The sequence below is a fragment of the Patagioenas fasciata genome, chromosome 2 (genome assembly GCF_037038585.1).
Source record: "Patagioenas fasciata isolate bPatFas1 chromosome 2, bPatFas1.hap1, whole genome shotgun sequence".
Classification (NCBI taxonomy): Eukaryota; Metazoa; Chordata; class Aves; order Columbiformes; family Columbidae; genus Patagioenas; species Patagioenas fasciata.
In genome coordinates, this window is record NC_092521.1 from 31,839,459 (window position 1) to 31,864,737 (window position 25,279).

The following is a 25,279-nucleotide window of genomic DNA, read 5'->3' on the forward strand; positions in this document are numbered from 1 at the left end:
TCAGAAAGGCCCCTGAAGTTGATGAAGGCTTGAGAGCCTTAAGGTGCTGCTGGAAGCTCATGGCTTGGATGGGTGTACTCTGTGACAGATAAAGAACTGGCTGGAGTACCAGACCCAAAGAGTTGTGGTGAATGGAGCCAAATCCAGTTGGTGGCTGGTCACCGGTGGTGTTCCCCAGGGCCTGGACTTGACAAGTTTTTTTGGTTTGAAACATAGGTATCAACTTGCAAGGAATAACTCAAAACTCATCTGAAAAGACAAATTATGGCCAATTGATGTATGTTAACAGTCAAACATAATGGTGTGTTCATTTAGGCCTTCATCCCAGGAAGTGTATATCCACATGCATTAATTCTGAGAGCACAGGTGTCATTGTCCAGACTGTCCTTGGAAGAGGGCTTGCCCAGCTGGCTGCCCACACCACCAAAACAGCATCGTTTTCAGCAGGGAGGTTGTGGAGTGAGTGAACATGAGACCCTACATGCTGCTTTGGAGGCTGCTAAACATACAGAAAATGCATGCTGGGTTGTGTGTTAAAGACATGGCCAGTGACTACAAGCTGAAAGCTAAAGGTTCTTGTACAAGGTCTGCTGAATCACTACTACAATGTACCCTGAAATATCTTTGCAGAATGAGGCATGCAAAGCAGTGTCCCAGGAATCCTGCCTTTTAGGACTTTGTATTATTTTTATCTTTGCTTGACATTGAGTATGTCTTGTTTTCTAACAGTACTTATAACAATTAGAAAAAGGTGTTTGTTCTCTCAGCTTGTCATCTACAAAATGTGGTTGGAGAGAGATAAGAACGTGCTCAGCTCTCTTTCCTTCCAGTACAATAGATGCACTGAAAGCACGCTGGTGGAATGATTGTTCTCTTTCATTCTGGCCTCTGACAGAATTAGGATGACTTTCCATGCTTTCCAAGCATTACATTTTCTTTTTTCATGGTATTGATTTAGTCTCCATTTGCCCTAGAAAGTCCTTCAACCATAGTTGGAACTTGGCTTGAATACTCACAGAAAGTTCTGGAGGTTGCTGCAACCCTGGGAACCAAACAACACGTGGATGATACAGGAGAGGATGGGAAAGGAGTCCTGCTCTGCCTTGGGTGACCATTTGGAGAGTATGCACGCATCATACTCCTGACATGCTGACCAGTACTTTTTTTTCCTGTTGGAGACAAGGGCTGAGAAGACCCACATATCTCCTCAGGCGTCCAACATCATTATTGTGACTTGTCCCCCTTGACCAGGCAAAAAGCAGCTTATCTGGCAGCACTGAGGAGCAGGAGCATTGCTTTGCTCAGCGGTCCTTTCCTTAAACTGTCATATATTAAAAAATGAACAGAACCCACAGTATTGTTATCCCTGTGAGATCCACATAGGCACCTGTGGTTAGTGGTCTGATGGGAGTGGCTGGTCACTGTCACGTGGATTGAACAGGGATAACTGTGCTTTCCTAAATGCCGAGGAGTCAGTGTTTTAGCCACGGAAGCCATTTCTCTCTAAAATAAATGTTTTTCCTTTAAAAAAGCAGTACATCAGCTAGAAATCCAACAGCGCATCATTTATGCAAGCTGTACAGGACCTCTTGTATTAACTGAAATAGGCACAAAATTTCTTAAAATGGAGTTTTTAAAAACCCTTGAAGACAAGCGGTGATTGCAACAAACTTTATTTTCCAAACGTGTTTCAACTGGTTCGCTAATTATATAGCTCCTTGTGCAGTCATGTAGGATACATATCATTCCATTAACTGTGCAAGTTAAATGAAGGAAAGTAAATGATGGTAATCGTAATACTACAAAAGCTTTGATAGGGAAATTGCTAGGAAAGAACAATGTTGACAAAAGACAGCAACAGAATCTTCTCAGTTATATGCAGCAAAATTTAAATGTCTGGATGTCCTTCAAAGTTGGGCAAAAGCAGAACACTGATTTTTAATAAAACCAGAAGGGATTTCAGTATTAGCAACCACTTATTTGTGGCTGGGAGAAATAGGAAGATGAGGCAAAACACCAGCAAAACCACACTGTCTGCTCTCATCTGTTATCCAATAGCTATAAGGAATTTTTTACAGTCTACACTGTAAAATGAGTATCTGTCCTGACTGACAGGCCATTGGCAATTTGGGTCACATTTTGTTCCTTGGCAAAGCACAGCTAGGACAGATTGCTGTGTCACACCAAAGACTGTTACTCATAAGCAAGACTATTTTTAACACATGAAAGCAGAGAGATAAGTGTAAATGTTACTTATAATTAACATCTGATGAAGGCAAATCTGTTGATTCAATTTGCCTTACTGAATCCAGTCTGCATATAATAAAGTGTTAGTGACTTTTGACAGCTCAAGTCCCACCAGCCAACCAGTTCTTGAAGTTCTGCACACCTGGAAGGAAACAGAGACTGGCACATTGCCCATGATCAAAATGCGCAAACTCCTAACATGGCTCAGCCCAGTGTTCCCTTGCCAGGCCCCTGTGAGGTTGTCAGTTCTATGAGACTGAACTGAATCCTGCTTTGTTTTCTGCTTTGGAGTAAACTGAAGGTGCTAGAAGTAAGACTACGGCAAGCATGAAACACAAGGTACAGAAGACCTAATACAGCCACCATTTACACTGACTTCTCATGGATATTATTGACAGAGTAGTTTGTTACAAATTTCACTTTGTTAATGCTTCCTTTGAAGTCCTAGAGTTTTTGGTATGTCAAGACAATGCTTTAATTCATGAAAAGCCATGTCATTTTGTGAACAGGTGCACTCTGTCAGCCATTTTTTTTTTTTTTTTAATAATCCATTTTAGTAGTGTGCTGCATCCTTTTCTGTCACATGAAATGCTGTTATATGACCATAACTACAACTGTTTCCCCATAGCTGGTGGGGTATTTGAAGAAAGCTGCAGGATGAGTGCTGGTAAAGTGGTGAATTAGCATTGGGACAAGCACATGGGACTGGGGGAAGTAAAACTCAAGATCGGGCACAAGTGATAGGGATTCTACATATAATTTAATTTTTGGCACTTGTCTGAGATGTATGAGTCTGGGATTCACTTTAATTAATGCTGGATATCTAATATTTAATAGAGCTAATTTGCAGCCGTTATGAAAGCTTTTTTTCTAGTTGTTGAAGAGATAAGTACCACCAGAGAGTAGTTGGTTCCATTCCAAAACAGACATCTACGATAAACAAATTAGGTTGTCGTAAGGCCAGTCGATCTCCCTCCATTATCCGAAAACCTAAGGATGTTTATAGGCTTATGAAGTAGTCAGTGATGAAGGGAATGAAAGCAAAAGCCCCTGAAGCGAATAGATCTTATCCATCCCTTACACTCAGTCACGAATGACATCTCATTTTGGTGGTTCACACAGGTGGGGCTTATTTTGTGACTGTCTCTCTGAGTGAAAAACAGTGCTCAAGAGAGTATTTATTGTGAATCCAACTCGCAACCTCAAGCACACATGTACTTGTCTGATTTCCCCAACAAAAACTAGATTGCTTTAAATTCTACTAATGGTTCACAGGCCCAAAGCAAAGGCAGTTGAGACGAGCTGGACAGAACTTCCTCCTCAATGCCCTATAGTGCTCATATATTTCACCGGTGGGAAAGGTGGCACAGGACCCTCATTCACCTGGGACCATTCTTTGGTGACTAAGTCTTTAAAACTGCAACAATGCCATGCAGCTTAATATAGAGACAAGTATAGACTTTTGGTCATGTTCCCTGCCCTTGAGTTTTGTGATAATTCTGTTCCTAGGCCATAGAGCAAAAAGGTACTATGAAAAAGAAATAAGAAATAGAAACTGTGAATTACTAAATTTCCTCTGTCAACAGCAGCTCTAGCATTTTCTACCATATGTCCTGAATACAAGAAAGAAAGAACTTCGACATAATTAATCTGCTTTTGCGTCAAATGAGATTATGAAAAAGTAGTTCTAGGCATTACTTTTTGTAACACTCAGGACCATTCCAAGATCACTAAAGCTACACAGGTTTCAGCAGAACCATTAGTGAATTTATTCTCTCCAATAAGAGAGACTTTTAACAAATCATTTCAAAATGGCTTGGGATGGAATCAAGCATTAGCGTAACTCATAAAAGCACAGGGTGGCAGTGAAATTGGGTACCACTGTAGTGTCAGTTCTTCAAAACACAAAAAAAGCAAAAGCAACAGATCTGACCCTTTAGTTTCCTATGAAGACTGTCAGATTGAACCAATGAACCCTGTCCTGAAGTGCAAGCCCTTCCATGCCACTTCTACAGCACAGTTTGGGTGATAGCATAGGATCTGGCTGGAAAGGCCATCCCAAGGAGTACACAAGCAGCTGTTTTCTTATGCAAAGACTGCGTTTCTTGCATCTATGCTGTGTAGATGCAAATACATGCAAACATGCAGATTGCAGGGTGTGCAAAATCTAACTGAAAACTGCCCCTAAATTTACAGCTATGATCATTGCTATGGATTTTTTAACTAAAACAGACTAGTCTAGATGCCAGGTTTATGATTTTTACTTAATGTGCATGATTGGATTCAAATGTCTTTGTTCACTTTATTTTCTGATATCAGAACGTTAAGATGTGAAGTTACTACTTTGTTTTATTTCAATTTATGTAATTTTCACTGCTGAAGCAACAATTAAATCCATTTACTGAACCCTGACTGTTATGGTCACCTGTGACATGAGTTAATGGGACTATTTTGTCATGCTAATGCAACCGTGTTGTCAAAATGAGATTTTAATGGAAGGGGCTTTTCGAATTTGGAAAAAAAATCTTGCCAGGGTTACTCAAAACAAACACTGATGCAGATGCTTTGCCATAGTAACTATTAGAGAGTCTTGGGCCAGATTGCACCGTCTGTTTACAGACATGTGGATGGAATACAGACATGTGCCTGTCCAGAAGCTGTCAGTGCACTGCTCCTAAGAAAGCTTTATTTACTGCTGCTTAACTGGTTTAGTCTTTTGCAGTGACAAGTTCTGCCCCTGTTCTTCAGATGCTTTGGCAGGATACTCAGCTTATGCCTATTCTTCATAAGAGGCCATCACAGCCACAGACAACTCCTGATAAACTATTATCACCTAAGTGTGAAAGTCATGTAAGCATCAATAGTTTGCAAGTCTTTAAGGCAGCACCAGCCAGTAATCATTGTTATCTGCTGTCTCCTGTATTCTGTGGAAGCACAAAAGACTGTGGAAATTCAGCTATGAGAGGATGTAAACCAAAGAGATTTTCCTGAATGTGAGCAGGATGGAAAAAGGGAATAGGTGGTAGCAGCTGCACCAGGAGGAAATAACCCTCCTTACTTGGCTTGCCTTACCCGCTTGAGAATTTGCTGGTTTTGTTACATACCTCCACATGGGGAAAAGAGTCTTTTTTGACTGGTACTGTAGCAAGTTTGGCTCTGTCATGTCTTACAGAAAACCCCTCCATTTCACTGATAGTTTAGGACTACTGACAGAGCAGTAGTAATGATTCTGCACCTTATAATCAACTTGCCTGTTCTCAAGCTGTCACTCAGAGTCTTATACGAATGATTTACAGACCAAAAGCTTAAACCCTGGAATTTCTGAATGGGTGGATTTGCTTTCCACGACTTAATGCTCACTGTGTGTACCGTATCTCCTTCACTTGATGTCCCTAAGGGCTTGTGGCATACCCTTTCGCTAGCACACAAAGCCATTAAACTCTTTTACTTCTGAAGACAAGTTACATAAAAAATGGCTCAGAAAGCCAGACATTTCACTTCAAAATTTTCACTGATGTGATTTTCAAGATCCCCCCGTACTGAGCAGTACAGAACCAGAACCTCAGTCTCTGCACAGGCTACAAGGAGTCCTTTCAGGAATGCTAATATGAACATCTGAAGGCCAGATAAGCAGAAGGCTTCACAAAGACTCTCCTCAACACACCCACTGCAGCCCTGCTGTACACAGGGGCTACCTGACATTGGGGCTACCACCCATACTAGCCTGATTTAACAGCAGCCTAGTGGAGTTTTCTTCAGGACTTCCCTGCAGCAGGACAACCCCAGATTTATTCTCCTTCCCCTCAGAAGCAGCTATGTAGTGCTGATGAGCCCCCTGAGCCAAGCACTTTCCTGGGTGCAAAGCTGTGGTGCTTGGCTTGGTCCTGGGTCCATGCTGATGGCTGATGCACCAGGGAAGGATGTGCAGAGGAGATGGTACTTCTTCAGTGTCCTTGTAACATACAACAAGTGCAATTCTGAATCCTTGTGTTGAGCGTACCAGTTTCCTCTGGAGGATCCAGCAGTCAGGGACTAGGATATCGGAGATGTCTGCTGTCTCCCAGCATGCTCTTAAGGTCATCTCATTACTGAACTGCAGGAGCATGCTGAGGTCCAGCTGAGATCTGCACTGCTTTCTGTATAAACATGTCAGATGTGAACACCCTGTGCCAAAGAGCTTATAGTATGAGGAAGACAGGCAAGGGATGCCAGGGGGAAATGACCCACAGCTGAAAAAAACTACCTCAGGTCACAGACCCACCCTGTAGGAAAGCTTCATGGAGAACACAGGTGTCCTGATTTTTGGATGAGTGACACGTCTGTTGGCAATGGGCTGTCTCTTTGAGAGTGCTGCAGAAAATACGGGTGCTGGCTGCTGAAACAGCCCCTAGGGTGCGGATGCAAATAAAGTATGATGAAATAGAATGGCAACGGTTTAGTGACACAGCCTGCTATGATCGAATGGCATCTTCCTGAAGTATGAATCGTGCGGTGGGTTTTGTTTTAGCACAGTAAGACTGGGTTACTAGAACAGGGTGTGACAGAGCTGGCTGCCAACATTTCTTTTATTTTTCTAAATCTCTCATTCAGACATGTGTGTTTGGAATGGTGGCATTTATTATTTTTTTTCCTAATGATCTCCTCAGAGGCTTCCATTGACTTGATTTTGCGTCACCCTGATCCCTTTCTGTAGGCTCAACAAGCTCTTCCTGGTCTTGTGTCACCTGGACGTGCATCATTTTATTCCATTGTGGCTGTGTAATACCATGCCTAGAGACTAATGACATAACCTGGAACATTGTCAGTCTTCACAATTGCAATGAGTTCTGCTACTGTTTCTTTTCATTCAGACACAGTAGATCCTTTCTGGACTCATACTCGTATTATTTCAATTATGTTATGAAATCCCTCCTCATCTTTGGACTGAGATTAAAGTCAAATTATTTGAAGAACCATACTGAGCTTCCCAACAGAGCAAGTTGTAGGAGTTACCCATGTACTCTGAAAGCAAGCCATTGATACACTATCAAGTAAAGGAGTGTCCCAAAACGTTTCAGCAAAGCAGGCAAGTAAGGAAGAATAGGCAAAGAATCCAACTTTTTCTGTTTTAATAATTCAGTGAGTCTCAGCTGTTGTGGAGTCCCTCAATCAAGGAAATAGAGATGTATTGCTACCAGTTTCCATCAACAGAGAGTCTGGTCCTTGCCATTATTCTGGGCTCAGATATACATGTGGTTTTAATGGAACTGTAAATCAGATATAAAGTGTGACTTTTTTTTATAATTCATAGATGGGTTGTAACCACAACACTCAGTAATGCACATCTTGTGCTGTTCCAAAATGCCAGTATTTTTGATGTCTTCCAGTATTTTAAAAATTGTGCTTTGAACTGATGAAAGCCAAAATATTAGTTAGTCATAACTTACAGCTCAGAAAACAATAAGTAAACTCAATTGAAAGGTGCTTTTTTTTTTTTTTTAAATTAAGGTAAAGAAAATATTGAACGCAATCAGCTAAGTAGAAATTTGTGTTTATATCACATGGGATAGATGCAATTATAATTTGCAGTAGGGCTGGACTCTTGGTCTTTATCTTCTACTAATTAAATGTATTCCTTGTTTGCTGAGTCATTTCACTGAGAGCAGAACCAATTATAATTATTTTCACACCATAATTATCAGGATAATCCATTTTAGAGACAATATGCTGCTGTGAGGGCTGTAGAAGGTACCCCTCAAACTGATCATTTCATACAGACTTGAAAACCCATTTTATAGTGTCTGAATAGAAAACACATAGACAGATTCATTATTTAGTTTATGTACATGTGTATTCATAAAATGTATATATATAAAGCTTTTTAACGTAAGTTTTTTTGTTGATTTTGAGTGATCCACATGTATTTATTGTACTTAACCCAAAGTCAAGTATGTGTAACTGCATCTTCATGCTGCACTATCAGTCTTACTGGCTGCCATGACTACCAAATAATGTCAAAATGCAAAAGACAATGAAAGGAGACAGTTTGAAAAATCCAATTTTCTTCTGGGTTTTGAGCAGAATTTCAATTTTGTGGAACATTTTAAAATAAGGTTGTCTCATCAGTTTGAATAAAGGCATTAGTTTGCTTTCTGTACATGATTGCAAATGACACATGTAAGGAGATTACTGAAAAATGAAGAGTTCCTATCCTTGCAATAGTACAAACAATTGCATACACATTATAAATTGTGTTAATTAACAATAGTATTTTAAATTTGAATGCCAGAACAAAATAAGCTCTTAGTAAAAGACTTTTAAGTTTTGGTATAAAACTATTTGATATTAGAGTTTGTCTGTCAATGCAAGTCATACTTGTGAGGGATTTTGCTTTAAACCCAGGTAGGTGTGGTAACAGAAACTGTGTTGCAGATGCACTGATACTCTGATTTATACTCTGGTTTATACTTGGTTTATACTCCAGTTCTTTATACTTTATGGCTCAATTCCCCTTTTTTCATAACAAAGACTACAGAAATTTAAATACAAATTTAAGAGTCTACTCAGTTGGATGTACGTGGGAGCAAGGGGCTGAATTTATTTAATTACAAGATATTTCAAGGACTGAAATTCTGGGTTTACAGAAATTTAGTCCCTAATTTAAGGATCTTCCCTATGTGGAAAGCCCATCAAGGGTGTGTTTATCCTTGGAGAAATCACTTGGCTCAAAAATGATGTTTTCAGGTTTTGAAGGACTTCGAAGGCACTTGCACAAACAGAAATGGCAGCAATTTCCTGATCAACCACGCTGATACAAAGCAGATTCTGTAAAACTCACCTTTTTATTTGATGTTATCATTTCTCAACAAGTGGGCAGTAGAATGACTAGGAAAAGTACCTTTTGGCAGGTCTCCAAATCTAGAAACTTGGTTTATTTCTAGACATTTCAATGTTCAATATGTTCACCGTGAAAATCTATTTTCACAGCACTCAAAGACATAAGATAATTTTCTGCTAGTCTTATACACAGTCCTAATGAGAGTACAAATGCCCAAGTGAGGTTTCAGATGATGTTTCAGTGTGTGGCTATGTAAACCCATAACTGTCAGTGATGAAAGATGACAGCATCCAAGTCCAATAGGAACAGATACTGGGGCAGTGACTTTTTAAAATAAATCTACAAACATAAATTCAGGAGATCTAGGCTGGCTCTGAAAGTCTGACAAGCAAGAGGGTTTTTTTGCTGTTTTTTCCACCTTGGGAAAATGGAGAGAAGAAGCAGGGCAGAAGCAGAGGTGCGTGTGAATCTACAGAAGGGGAAGTTGGATTTGCCAGTGGCTGAAGGTATTTGCTGCTGTGGAGCTGCGCCTGAAGTACTGCATGCAGTTTCGGGCCTCTTAGTTTAATAGGGACACGGTGGAATAGGTGAAGGTCTAGTGGAGGGCTATTAGGAAGGCGATGGACCTGAAGCATGTGGCCTGTGAAGGGTGGCAGAGGAGGTCAGGTTCATTTAGTTGGGCAAAGGGTTGGCTAAAGGACAGCATACTAGCTGCTTACAACTGTTTGAAGAGCAATAAAATGACAGACCTAAACACTTCCAGGTAACACAAGAACAACAGCAGCTATAAACCATGTCTTGGGAAGTTGTGAGATGATCCATTCAGGACTTGGATAGACAAAGGGTCCATGGTCCTTCTTCAAGCAGGTCATGCTAGATAACCTCTACATGTCCTTTCAACCAGCTTCTCCATAGTTCAGTTCCCAGAGCAAGTTCTATTTCATGTGTGGTGTTGTGGGAGGGAGGGCATGTTAGCAACTTACACCCCCAGCTCCATTCGTCTTTTGTTATTCACATCTTTTAGTGCTTGTTATCCCCATAAAAGTGCATCTCATGTCACTGGACTTCTGCACTATTGCTATGATTGAGGATTTGTAAATTAGCTGCAGACTTTTGGTGAGCTCATCCCCAGTGTATTTCAGAACCAAATCCCTCTGGCTCTTCAGAGTCACAGAATCAGAGAATATTAGGGTTGGAAGGGACCTCAAGAGATCATCTAGTCCAATCCCCCCGCTGGAGCAGGAACACCTAGATGATGTTACACAGGAAGGTGTACAGGAGGGTTCTGAATGTCTCCAGAGAAGAAGACTCTTTTCCTGGCTCTTTCCCCAATCACTTACCCTCTTGCATCCTACATCTTACTTTCTTTCTTGCCAAAGAACCTCACAATTTCCTTCACCATGTTCCAAGAGCACCCTGTTGGAGTAGCACCAGGAAGAGACCCTGGCTGCTCAGCTGCTGGACTTCAGATATGGCCATCATCACAGGCCACTTCCCCAGTCATCCTACCTCTTTTTAGAAATGCGGTCTTCCAAGTACCCTGTCAGATTTTGTAAACTCTCTCAGCACTTAAGCTTGCTTGCAAAGCAAGAAATAGATACAGGTAATAAAAAGACACATAAAAGCAAATAAAGAGAATCACTGTCATAATTCTTTTAAAATTTTGGCTTTGCCTCACTGGGAAGATTTTGTATAGCTTGCAAAGTTGAAATAATCATTTCGTTCTTGGAACTGTTGCAAATAAAATAGTGTGGTTGTCAGTGAGTATTAACTTATGTTGCACAACAAATCTGGGTTCTCTGCAAGTTTTGTTACTGAGCAAAACTGTAAAATTGTATTAGAAATAGAGCATGAGGATATAAATGTAACTATTTTAACCAGAAATTGGCACAATTCAAAACATTAATACAGGTCAAACTTAAGACCTAATCCAGACTAGAAAATAAATCTGAGGGATTAATTTAATTGGCCACTTTCTGTCTTTTTTGTTTTTATTTTTGTTTTTGTTTTGTTTTGTTTTAGTAAAACTGATTTGGGCAGTGACAACAATCAGTAAAGTGAGTTGTATGAAATGATGGATGAAATCTTCAATAATATTGATTCCTGCTAGGTGACAAGCATTTTCCAATTTGTCACATCCTTTCTCCACCTAAGAAAAAATACATGCAAAGCATGTATGCTAAAAAAAAACTTTAGCTTGAACACCCACTGAACTGTGGTCATTTATCAGTGGTCCTCTAGAAGCCCACCTAGAAGATATGGCCCATGACTTGCATCATTCTGTGGTCATTTTTTGGTCAAATTTCTTCTAACTCCCAGTAAAATTACTTGCAATAGTTTGAAGGTTTTGTCAGTGCTGATCTCGAACTGATCAATACTGTTTTACTTGCAATCAGATCATTTGTGGATGAAAACCCAGCCTTGTTTTAAGTCAACCAAAAATTTCTCTTTGACTTTGGTGCATTTAAGTTTTATACAATAGATGCTTTCTGGGGGGCTTTCCAAAATCACATTTTTGAGTTGTTTGTCACACATCCATTATTCTGCGGCTTTCAGATTTTATGTATGGTCTTTAACTAAACTATCTATGCAGCCATTTTTACTAATTACCTGATTGACACCTCTACTATTGTATCCTGCCATGTCCTTAGGCATATATTCAAACATTTGATTGCCTCCATTAAGAAAATAATGATAACCTCAACAGCACATTGCTAAAATTTACCATAGTTAGGCATAGATTATAAATATTATTGAGTAGTTTAATCAGAAGATGTGTAAAATGAATGAGAAAAAAAAGAAAAATAAAGAATGACAGCCTCTTCTTTGAAACCATGCTGATGGTTCAAATAAATTAGTATATTATTCAAAATTGATTAAATTGGCTGAGAGAGAACAATTGCTGGCAAGATACCTTTCTTACAATAAAACTAGAACAAGAACCAATGGTCAGAGAAAGTGACCTGTGGTTTAAGCAGCTTTACGCAGATCTGCATAACAGAAATATATTTATTTTTTTAAGATGTAAAATTAATGCAGAAATCTCTATGCTTTAACAATTTATGTGGACTTTCAGTAATGTGAATGTTCCCAACTAAGTTTTTCATGATCCACCTCTGTTTTCAATCTTTCTCTTCTCTTTCCCTCTTTATACTGTGTTTCAATTTCATGATTTGTTTCCTGTTCTGAAATGTTAGCAAAGATTTCTAGAATCCATTTGCTTTGTTAGTCTATTTATCCCCCTGTGGGTATCTACTTGTATATCTGTCTCTCTTTATTTTGCTGCAGCACTGGCCCTCACTTACACAGAAGAGGATCTTGAACCATAGAAGCATGGAATAGTTTGGGTTGGAAGGGACCTTCAAAGCTCATCTAGTCCAACCTCCCTGCAATGAGCAGGGACATCTTCAAATAGATCAGGTTGCTCAGAGCCCCATCCAGCCGGGCCTTGAATGTCTCCAGGGATGGGGCATCTACCACCTCTCTGGGCAACCTGGGCCAGTGTTTCACCACCCTCATTGTAAAAAACTTCTTCCTCATGTAGCCTGAATCTCCCTTCTTTTAGTTTAAAAACTTTACCCCTTCTTCTTAAAGAATTCAGAGACACTGCTCTGCCACCAAACTAACCACATGAAGAGCTGATCCCTGCAGAGATGCTCCATTGATTCCTGTGGGGCTCTGGTTTGAGGGTGCTTGGCTCATTTCAAATAAAGAGTTCTTCATTTGCAATAGCTATATTTTCAGGGCACTGTGCACCAGCAAATCGCAGCCCCAGCAGTCTGTCATTAAAGGTAAATCAGAACTTCTTCTGTGTTGTTCAGCCTCTCCTTTGTAACAGACTTACCAAACTTCCAGGACTGGTTTGGCCATGGCATTTTTCAATACGTTCTAATAGTAACAGGAGCTGGAGATATCCAAATGTCAACTTAAAATGGCCTGTTTTTTCTCTTTTGTTTTATAATCAAATTATTTTTCCCATATAAAAAAAGTCTCTTTTCCTGTATAATCAAATTCTCCTTTATTAGTGTACTGGCTTTTACAAGATTTTTCAAAATGATAAAGGAGATAATTTCTTCCTAAGCTGCTGCTTCAGGAGATTTAAAGGGGCAAAAATGGGTTCATCAGACATAAATCAACATGGGTCTACTACCATAGATTTGCACTTGTTTAGGATCCAATTCCAGCAAGATCGGTGTTCCTGGCCTTTGCACATCTTAGCCACTTACATGACCCATACACCATAGTGAGCCATTGCTATTTCCCATCTACTGCCACTTTTTTTACTTCCACAGCATTAGAAAATATGAGAGCCCTTCTTTCACTGAGTATCACTTTGCTAAATTACAGTGATTTGGCCTACAGTTTTCTTGGCTGTAGGGCTACCTCTTGCTGAATTTTGGAGGAGCTTTTAGCAAAAATCATTTCACTATTTCTGGGAAGATGACTAGGGAAAAATACATAGCTAGCATGTGGTAAACTAAACAAGTGCCTAATGTGCTTGTTTGAAAGGCTCTAGCACTTTGTGCCAGAAACCATTCCTCATTTAAAAAATCTGCCCAGGTCTACCCATGGAATAAGTCACTGAAATATCTGATTGCAGGCTTCAACTGTGGCTGGGAGAGACACGTCCAAGCTTTACAGCCAATTTCTCTGAAGACATTTTGCGCTGGACATGACTGGTTTCACACGGGCTGAGAGTGCTGCTTCAAGCACTGCTCCTCTTGGTCACTGTGAACCAGAGGAGTGCTGCAAACTGGAAAAAGAAGAGGAAACAAATATCCTATGATCTTAATTACTCCCCTTCTGGCCCTGCAGAAGTGTGGAGGATTATCAGAAGGAATGGGCTGCGTGAAGGCACAAGAGATGAATCTGCCTGGGGGAAGAAATTGCCAAGAGCAGATGAATTTAAAAACAAAACAAAACAAACCGAACATGAAAAAGTCAGTCAGGGGATGGGACGATTGAAACTGGACCAAGAGTAGGGGTGACTCTATGACTGATCAGATAATGAGGCTGGGTTAATAAAATGAGGGAAAGGGTAGCAAGGAAATGGATTTGGACAGGACATGAGCAGGTGGCGGGGATGGAGCAGATGGGAAACTGCATAGGATGCCACATTGTTCACAAGAAAGTTCAGAGTAATCCAAAACAGAAATCTTCCTAACTGCTAGCTCAGACTTTCCTCTAATATGTAAATGACACTAAAAGACTACACAAATATTAGAGTAGCAGTTCAGGTCCATCTGATATAATATTCTGCTTCCAGGATACCTTTTCTTAATTTTAGTTTTAATCTAGGAAATTATACCTCTATAACTTCATAGAAATGTACTAAATGTAATTGTGTAACCTTTGTATTATAGTATTGTAGATTACTCCTGTTTGCTTCTCTAAATGCCTCAAATTTTCTGCCCGGATTATTATTGCAATTTTTTACTGTTTGCAGTCCTGTTCACGTTTTTCATGCAGAAGAGATGAGGATGTCAGCAGAGCTGAGATCTCTAGAATAGCGCTGGCAAGCTAGGCAAACTGATAATTGCAGTTTTGCAGAGCACTTAAAAGTACCTCTATCATATTTAATTTTGTTTTTCAGGCCTCCCATCACTAGAAGGAGGAATTCTTTACACAGTTAATCTAATGCAATATGATTCTCTAAGTCTGATATTTCCCTTCTTAATGTTTCACTACAAAAAATGTGAATGCATCAAGGAAGTAACTTGAATCCTCAATGCAGATAAAAACAAATATCTTACTATTACTTTTATTAAGAAGTCTTTACTGATATTTTACTTGGAAAATAATGATGTTTAGAGGTGGAACATCATTTTCCCAGCAAGAAGCTATTTGCCTTGAGAACAAGTGTTTTGTTGACGAATATTAAACATTTCAGTTTTCAAACCACTATGAGTATGGGCTTCTTTCCTATCTACAACATATAATATTGAAAGCTCCCTGACTGCAGTCTTGACAGCATCAAAAAATATCAAAACACATAAAAATGTATTAGCTTAGAAACAGACTTTTGTATTACATCTACATAACAAATTGAATAAATGCTGGTACCTGGAGACAAAGACTGTATAATCAAGTGGCTATAAACATGATTGCTGAATGACATCAGTTCCTCTTTCTTTTCACAGGAGTGATGTAAGAAACAAATACATCAAAATAGTTAAATGTGATATTTAGTAAAGGATAATAAAATGGGTTACAGAAGTGAATTTCACCTCCAAAAAAGTGTCTCTGAGAAACTACACAGCTTGATTCATGCATTCATTTTAATTTAAAAGATTTCCTAGGAGAATGCAAATATTTCTTACAGCTCCATTCAGGTAACTGGAGGGTTTGCAGTACAAAAATACTAGTAATTTTTTTTTTTCCTACACTTTTCTATGTAAGCGTAGGTAAAAAAAAAATTGTGCGTCTTTGACCAGTCTTTTTAAATGGAAAAAATAATAATCATAACAACATTAGACATTTCAGGGATCCCTGCCAATGAAGTCTCACCAGGAGCTATTCTAGTGGAAACCAGAAGATGTAATTTGAACTTGTAGGCCAAAAGGACAATTTGTGTTTTCAACAGCTTAAAAACGGATCAATAACAGTATCAAGATTGGAAGTTATAGCTACGTAGTCACTTAGTAATTACCGAATATATTTAAATGTAAAAACCTTAAACATTGAAAAGTACCTTAGCTAGGTTTAGGTAAAGCATACCTTAGCTTAAGGTAAATTCTCCATTTGCAGACTTCTACACCAGTCAATAGTACAAATTACACATATAATTTTTTTTCTTTACCTTAGAAATTCCTTAAGGATTATAAGTATCTGAATAGCACAGAATGCAAATACAGCATTAGAAGGTCGTTTGTTCTGTTTCCTAATCTGATCAGTGTGGATTTTTGCAACTTTTGTAACATAGAGCACGGTTACACATTTCTATGCAGTATGGAACATAACTTCACATCCCAGCTCTGAGGTAGGTATATATAATAAGATTATCCTCATCTTAATGAAGAGAAAGTCAGGTCATAAAATGATCAAGTGACAAATCAAATTAACAAGCTAGGTGCCTAAAATGATATGTAAGGAAAATTCAGGCTTCTAAATCCAAAATGTAGATTCTGCAAATTCCTGCATAGCTGCAGAGGTCATGAAAATCCATAAATACCACAATTTGTGCTCTTCAAATCGGTGGTGCATTGTGGGGTGCTACTTTTTTGTTCAAGCAAGACTGCCTCAGACTTGAAACGTTTAATCCCCTAACATGAGGAACCGGGTGTTCTTCCAAGACAGTCCTCATCCTCTGCAGAAATCTGTGTAGCCTATTTCCTGATAGTATGTGGCACACATAGATAGGACAGGGTTCTTCATAAATGCAGGGGCAGCCACTGCTTTGTTTTAAAACGCAGCTGAGGAGAGACATTCCCAGTTGTCTTACTGCTGCCCATTGGTACAACTGTCTACAGTGGGCACCTTGGGCTGGGAAATGCCACAATTGCATTCAATCCCTTTCAGAAATGAGGGGATTCAAGCTGAAGGAACTTAATTGCCACTCAAAGAAACTTGAGGTTTATTTTTTGCTCCCACAACTGTTTCTGTTTTATACGCTGTGGCTGTATCATGAAAAACCCAGCAATGGTGCTATAAATCAGAGCTTCCCAGTCAGTTGCTAGGTGGAGGTCATCTTCCCTCCTGTGTGCTCTCTTGTCCTCTCTCCAGCATGATGTTCTTCCCACCAGAGAGTGGAAAGGGACCACAGTCTGGTGTCTCTGGCATCCTCTGGAGAAGGAGGGCATGCAGGGACAAGGGTCATTGTTTGGCCGAGGGAGAGGAGTGCATCCATTGCCACCTCTTTTTCCTCCTACCATGATGGAGGAAACCAAATCAGGGCTTCTCTGTGGCTGTGGGTGAAGTGCTCACAGTCACTTCCTTAAACTAAACCACCCGCCTGGGGCAAAACTGGTGAGAAAAACCCCGTCAAACCCCAACAATCCTGTTTTGTGATTGCATGTGTGAAGGATCACAATTTCTCCATGCAACAACTGCTACAATGGGTTTGTGTATTAGAATGAGCGCATAATTATAATTTATTTATGAACTTCTTGGATTAGACAGCTATACTTTCAAAAAAATAACATTTCTAAGTGTATTCAGCAAAGCCTAATGTTTTGTGTAGATGCTGTGCATCAGTTTAATGGCACATCCTGTCAGAAAGAACTTAAATTCAGTTCGTTTGTTAAATTATGTATTAGCAGACAGGAAAAAGAAAAACATAATAAGTGGAAGAGAAAATTAAATAATTACAGAGCAGCTTCAGATGCTGGTATTGCTCAGTGAGATGATGTCTTGGGTATTTTGTTCCCAGGGGCCAGCATTTCTGCATTAAGCCTCTTTTCTGACTGAGGATGCAGGTCTGCGCAGACTGGGGTCTCCAAAGCAATTTTTTCTGATTTTGAAAAGTGCTGAGCAACTAGAGCAGTAGGTATTGCCTGCATGGTAGTCATGGGTGCCCAACACCTTGCAGGGTTGAGGTATGTGTCCCAGGTAGAATAGCTGGTTGATGTTCACAGGGGGACTCAAGCTTCCGAACGGGATCAACAGTATTTTTAAACAGAATGAAAACCAACACCACTTCAGATTGTATCTGCAGAGTTCACAGCATCAGAACTGTGTGTAGCCTAAAAAGAATTGTGAATAGCAGCCATTCCTCCAAATCATCTACCGATTTCAGCGTCCCTATGGGCTACAGATCAGCTGATTGAGCTGAGGCCAGTGGCTGAACTCCATTGACTCCAGTGAGGCAAGACTCATTTGCAAAATTGCATCAGGGAAGGTTCAGATTGGATATTAGGAAAAATTTCATCATGGAAAGGGTTGTCAAGCACTGGCTGCCCGGGAAGTGGTTGAGTCAGCATCCCTGGAGATGTTTAGAAGACCTGTAGATGAGGTTCTTAGGCACACAGTCTAGTACCAGACTTAGGTTATCGTTGGACTTTACGATCTTGAGGGTCTCTTCCAACCAAAATTATTCTGTGATTCTACGATCTATCATCTGTTTTATGGATACTGCTGAAGAACACATGTTCTCTACAAGCCACCTGATGATAGTAATGGTTTTTGTTTTATAAAGGTGACTTGTATGGAGAATTAACATTGGGTTTTTGAAGGTAGTTATTGCAGAAGTAAGCATGCACTGCTGGTTCCTGATGCGACATTTGCTTGCCCTTAAAGCCTCAGGCAGAACTATCGAGCATGTCAGGACAAAGGTCTTTGAAGCCTGGAGACAAAAGTTGAAAGGCAAATGTACTCAATATATGTACAGCCTGGGGGTAGCATACTCTGCAAGAAGATTTGCTGGAGGACTTCACTTCCAGCTGTGTTGTTGCCCACTGGTCACTGGGCTAGGAGCCACCCTCAGTCTCTTATATTGAAGTGGTGGCTTTCTTGCTGTATAATCTTTGGCAAAGCTTTTAGTGAGTTGATTTTCCTGCTAGATCAGTTATTTGGAGTGACACCATTTTAAGATGGCTACTTTAAGACACCTAGGGCTTGATGTTTTACAGGAGTGCTGATGATCTCATATTCCTTTGAACTATCAACTACTAAGGTAGTCAAATTAGACCTATGTGAAAATGCTGCACTATTCAAGTATTGCCTGGACCCACTTGTTGTGGGAATCTTCTGTTTTTTGTGTTTCAAACTGCATAATAGTTTCTATTTCTCACAGAAGGCTCTTAGGAGAATTAATTAGTTAATTTTGTTCAGCCTTTGAAGGCTAAAATGCTATCAAAATATATTGCTGGATATGAGTGTCCCATCTCTCTTCTGTAATGAGTTTTTTAATTCATGCTATTACCTTGAAAATGGAGATTTATTTTCTAAAGAAATTAGTATAAATGTCACCTGAGAAAAATCTAACCATGAGGTTAGGCTATACATATATTTATAGTAAAAAATAGGTGTGCAAAATGTGATTTAGAGAAATTCACTACTGCAGGACAAATATAAATTAATTTTTTTTTTTTTAAATCAGGCTTAATTAATTAAAGGAAATTAAAACTGACAAAATCGATGTGAATGAATTACGGGATACATTATTAATCAGGGGAGCCTTTAGTCTAAACAGAGCTTATATTGGGAAAAAGAGGTGATGGACGTGGAGGTGAGAGAACATTTTGGAAGTGTTCAAGCTGCTGGATTTTATTTTTATTTCCTCAACATGATACGGGACCTCTTCCATAAGATGATGGAACAGATGATGCTCCATTCTCCTGCATATATACTCACAGGGTCAGTAAAGAACTGTTATGAGGCAATATATATTCTCAGCCATATGGACTGTTTTTAAAATTATTACTGCCCGAGTTCTACATTGCAGAAAGAGTAATCTACTTTTTAAAACCAGGAAATGAATGTGAATAGGTGTTAACCTTCATTTCTCTAGTGAACCGTACTTGCCAGCAACTTTATATTAGCTTAGCGACCAAAATTCTCAAAAGTCTGAAAAATAAACTAATTAAAGTGTTTCTTCTAGATCTTGACAAAATTTGGAAAAATGGTGTCTCAGCCAAATCACATTTCTTCTAACATTATGTGACAATAAACTATTTTTTGAATCTTGTCTACATTCATTCTCAAAGTAATTTCCTATTTGTCTATTCAGAGATGTAATTTTCTGACAGTTTAAAATAATTCAGTGCTGACTTGTGTTAATTTATTTATAAAATGGCAAGACCTTTATTTATTTAAAAAAGGGAAAGGTTAAAACCTTCTGCTAAAAACTTCATAGTACAGAAAGGAGCATTGTTAGTCCAAATTCAGCCTGATGCTTAGCTATATAATGTTGAACTTGAAGCTTGTCACTGCCATTGCTGTCCAGATGATTACTCATGTGCGTTTGTTGAAGATTGAGCAATTGTTTAAGTGCACTGGCAGATCAGAGGCAGAACGCTTACCCCTTTGTAGTAAAAAGCCTAGTTATTAAAATAATTGCACCAGTTAAACTCAACAACCATGCACTTATTTATGACTTCATATGTATGTTTACATGCCAGATAAAACAATAATGTAGTACTCCATTAACAGACAAACTTAGCAGTGACACTGCGTCCATCAAGCTAAGTATCCAGGTCTGAGCTTGTAACTAAAATGTAAATGACCAAGTAGAAGAACAACTCTGAAACACTTTTACAACAGTTTAATCAGTCTCACTGAGATATGCAAAGGAGGCAGTGTGGGGCTGCCTGAATTCCCATATCCTCACAATCCCACCCATTTATCACCTCACAGAGTTCCTGACTATCTCAAAAGGAGTCTGAATTAAAACACTTCTTTAACACGTTATTCACATATATCCCATGTATTTCTGTTAAACAACTTCCCATAAAATACACAAGAACCATAATTTAGACTTCCTGTATGATAACTGTCTGAATATTTTTCATAATAAATATTCTTTAAATTAAACACCACAAGGAAAAAAAATGGCATAATAGTTTCAGACACTTTTCTTAGTTCCAGTGGCATCACTGGCTGCTTCACCCTCATGCTGCCATGTACATACCCTAAGAAAGCCAGGCACATGGCCCATCAGGTCTGCAGTGACCCCACCTGTAAAAGCAGCTTTTTGATATAACACACATTCCGTATGGTAGGAAGCATAATGTATGAAGGATTCTATCCATGTAATCCTGATTTCATTTAGAAGATGGTGTCAAGGGGAGGATGTAATTTAGAAGTCCCCAGAATTTCTATACAGTCACGCTATATGAAATTTTAAAATAAGTTACATACATAGATAAATAGATGATGTGCATGTGTGTGCCTGGTGTGCATCATTCATACACTATGTAAACTGAACAGAAAGAAGAACTTCATGGGCATTCAGGCATTCTGAGCCGCAGAAATTATTGCAGCTGATGAAATTCCTATGTAAATCAAAGGAGCTTTCCTTGAAACCTTTTATTTAACAGAGTCTAAGAAAATGAGGCTTCATTTTGCTTTGTATGTAAGACTATAAACACAGGTTTATCAAGGTTATTTAGCATCTGCCTAACCTGAGTTATGTGAAGAGTTCTGTCCAAAGCCAGTAGGACTATTCACATGCTCAAACTCAGACACCTGCTTAAGTGCCTTGCTGGATGAGGGCCAGAAACATAATAGTGGGCCAGCTTAAGCTGATTAGAAATGTGCTGTTGGCTCCAGTGGCAGTCAGATCTAACCTTTATTGTCACTTTGCAAAACACAGTGTTCAACAGGGGGAAAAAATCAGGCACTCTGTAGTTCTCTCGGTGGTCTATTCTGTAAAGCTGAAGTACAAAACAAATGTAGCTTATTTGGTACTAACTGGAAGCACTTATGACTGAGAATGCATCTATTTTTCCACAGGAAAATAAAATTTATTGTCTTGAAGAAACTCATGAAATAAAGTGGCATATGCTAATATTCTGTCTAGATGCAAATTTTCTCTACAAATAACTACAGCAAGGAAGAATAAGGTTCAAAGAAATGCTGAAGAGAATCTTTAACCTTTATGAGTTTAAAGAGAAAAGATGCTTTTAATAATATTTCTTTCATTAATTAATTGAATGCTGTTGTAATTAGCATTTACAGAAACCTAGGTAGTTGCATTGCTTTTCATTGCTTATGTCGCTTGTTAAGCAGGTATTAATAAGGAAACTGGCGTGGCACAGTCAATCTGTCTCTGGGCAGATCTAATGATTCCAGACATCTCTTTTGCTGCAGAAACCTTTATATTTGTGTGCTGTGAGATCATTAATCAAAGGCTGAAGAGGCTTTTCTTCCCTAGTGACAGAATTCCTAACAGGGCCTTCTGCAGCGATAAGTCTCCAACTGACTACAAATTATCAATACTGATTACCAGATTGCTGCAGTGGGGAGGGGATGGCGTGCTCGGCACTGCAGGGCTGGCCAGACTCCCACAGCCCTTGTCTCCCTCCTCTATTTGCATCTCCAGTGGTCTCATGTCTTCTTCCCAGGGGTGTCACAGCCAGGTTAAAATGCTTCCAATCCACAACCGATTATTCCTCGGGAGTGGAACATCAGCATTCAAATAAATATATGTATAATGCATCAGTTACTGCCAATGCCAGGAGGATTTGGTATAACTTTGTGCAACATGATTAAGAACGATAACAGAGTCTGCACAGAATGGGAATTTGAATGGGATTTGCTTTTTGGGGAAGGAAAACAATTGTCTTGGAGCTCTCCAACCTTATTTTGCGGCATTTGTGTGTGCATGACTTCAACGGTGAATGACTCCGAAAACTTGAAGCTAAATGCATCAGACATAGGTCCCTTCTCATTTCCCCCCGCCTCCCGCCCCCCCCCCCCAAAAGAGAAAAAAAAGGAAAAAAGAAAAATCAAAGAATAACAGAGTCTGGATGCTTTCAGCAGTCTGGCCCCACGGTTGTTCTCCTTCTCTCGCTCCCACACCCTCCACTGCGACCTTCCACTCCCCCACCCTCTCCAGCAGCCTCACTCGAACAAAGGGGCCGGAGCCGGGCTCCTGCCTCTCTCTCCCCCCGCTGGGGCCAGGACAGGCGCTCCAGGGCCAGAAGGGACCCGAGGGCAAAGGGCTCCCCGAGACCTGAAGGCTCCCCGAGGCCGGGGCTGCGGCGGGGAGACCGCACAACTCCCGCAGCCGCGCCCCGCCCCGCCCGGCCGCTCCCCGAGCCCGAGCGGGGGGCGGCGGGGAGGGGCCGGGGGGCTGGGGGGGGCGGCGCACCGCGGCGGCAGGGCGCAGGGTGCGGCTCCTGGCCGAGGAGGAGGGGGGATAGTGGGGGGGGGCGTGTGGGAGGATTCTTTGCTTGCAGCTGAAAAACGCAAGATAACAACAGCCCTGGAAGCTGCCCCCCTGGGAGAGAAAACCAGGGTGGGAACTGCTAGAAAATGCCAGCTATCCATGATGCAGTGACCTACTTCAGGCATACCCCCCCCACCTTCGGCCCCCCCCGGCAGACTGCAGGTGCGGCAGCGCCGGGGCAGCAGGCGAGCGACGGCTCCTTCTCCTCGCCCCCCCGCAGCCCCTTGCGCCGGGCTGGGCGCGGCCGGCCCGCAGTGCGCTCGCCGCAGGTTCCCGCCCCGCTGCACCCCCCGGCACCACGGCCCCCGCGCCCCCCGCCGCCGGCCCGGACCCCCGGGGCCGCCGCCCGCAGCCCCCCGCCCCTGCGGTGCTGGGTTCCACTCGGCGGTGCCTCTCCGCCTTCCCGCTGTGCCTCTTCCCACGAGGTTTGCGTTTCGTTTTAGAAGCAGAGGGGAGCTACGGGGGGCGATGGGAGGCATATTTATAGCGGGATAACTTTCCGGTTCCTTTTATATATATATATATTTATTTTTTAAATGCCATAATATATATATATTCATCATTAAAATAACGAAAGTCGTTTCAAAATCAGGCTGTGCTCATGCGTCGACCTCACCCATCAGTAAATATTTAATCCGATCTCAGGTTAGGACGCTAAAAAAGCCCTGGGATCCCACACCCCCTCCCTTTTTTTCAGATCAAAGAAATTAAAAAATATGTTTAGCGTGTCTTGATTTTTTCTAAACTTTAGGGACACTGAGAAGAGCACCCGGTGTAGATAGTGCTCCTAGGAAATAGCAGCCGTTGTACTGTTTGAAGAAAAAGAGATGCAGTTTCTTACCCATTGCTGTTTTAGCCATGGTGGGATGTGCAGGTTCTCAGAGGCGGCGATGGCAAAGGGGTCCAGCTACAGCAGTGGAGAGAGGGAGAGAAGACTGAATAAGGCACTGAGTCAGCAGAGTGGGGCTGTGCAAGAGAAGGAGCAAGAGGCAGGAGCCCATGAATAATTATCACTCCTCTACCCAAGCAGATTGGCTCTAGAGGTCCCCTGACATGACTCCTGCAGAGCCAGAATCTCTGGGCATTAAATATTGATCCACCAATGGTGCTGGAGTACAAAGTGCCAGAATGGAGTTTGAAATGGAAATCAGTCCTTGAATGCCTTCCCCCCCCTCGATCTGGCTTTAATAGTACATTCCATGTCAAATGTTTTATGTCTTGTGTGAAAAAAGCCTATTGGTGTTGAAGTCTCTGCTGTTGCTACCTGTAAAACATGCACAAATGCATTTTCACATTTTATTCCAAAGATATGATAAAAAAGGGACCAATGCAAGGGATTTTCTAAACCATTTCATTAAAACAGCTGATCTGATTTTTTTTTTTTTTTTTTACCTCTGTATGCTGTTTCCTGCAAACGTATGCAGATTCCACAGACAATTGTTTAATGCTGAATGTTTCTGCATTTCACTGTTGATTTTAGAATTCCTAGACCTAGCCCTGGACAACCAAAACTCTTCTAAAACTTGGGGAATGGCAACTGGACATGCTCACCCTCTCAAAGGGCTCTGGAAAGCCAAAACCAGGATATATGTGAAAAGAACTGTCGATAACCACTTCCCTGATGTGCAACAAGAGACACTGGGAAGCTGTGAGCTTGATTCACTTGATAAAGTGTGCAGAGTGAGACCTGATATAATTATTTCATAAAAGGGGACAGACACATTCTAAGGATTCCCTACATTAATTTTAAGGATTCTCTATCCCCAGCAGGAGCAAAGCCAGTGACATGACTGCCAGCCACTGAACAAATGTAGGTGGTTGTCTGAAATTCTTGATAGAAACACGTCAGTGTTGGGATCTCTTCATACACCTCCTAGGGCTGGAAGCAGTTTTTGGCCTAGAGGAGAAAGGATCCAAGATGGTGGGACAAAGAGGATGACACTCCATCCTTACACTGACACCTCATCCTCACACTGTCCAACTGGAGCTCATTTGCCTCTTCCAGGGGAAAACGTGCCTTATTGTCATAAGCTTGCAGTGATAACAGCCTCCCACACTACTTGCAGACAGACAGGCATAGGGCAAATTTTCAGCTTGGAGCTTGGAGGACACTCCAAACCCCTCGTGGAGTTGTTTTCATGGTGTGTATGGGTGGATGAGAAAAGTAGGGGAGCAGGCAGAGGTCTCCAGGGTGGAAGTGTGTTCTCCCAAAGCAGGCAGGGCACTGGCACCATTCTCCTTCCTTCAGCACTGCCATTTGCAGCTGCGCACTCCACGTGGTGGGCCAGCACTAACTGCAATGCTATTCCTCTGTGTGTGCTTCCCTAAAACAGGTAATGCAGGATTATACTTTTAGAGCCTCTTCAAGGTCCATAAACAGTATCTTT

The 25,279-nt window shown here is 40.8% G+C and overlaps 1 protein-coding gene across 1 annotated transcript in view; it reads right to left on the reverse strand.

The window, feature by feature from the left end:
• STMN2 (stathmin 2) overlaps positions 1 to 23,986 on the reverse strand; it is a 38,797-nt gene extending 14,811 nt beyond the window's left edge. Inside the window, exon 1 of the mRNA XM_065832328.2 lies at positions 23,734 to 23,986. Coding sequence (XP_065688400.1) covers positions 23,734 to 23,752 — 19 coding nt within the window. The 5' untranslated portion in view covers positions 23,753 to 23,986. The remainder of the gene's footprint in view (positions 1 to 23,733) is intronic.
• Between the last annotated feature and the right edge of the window lie 1,293 nt (positions 23,987 to 25,279).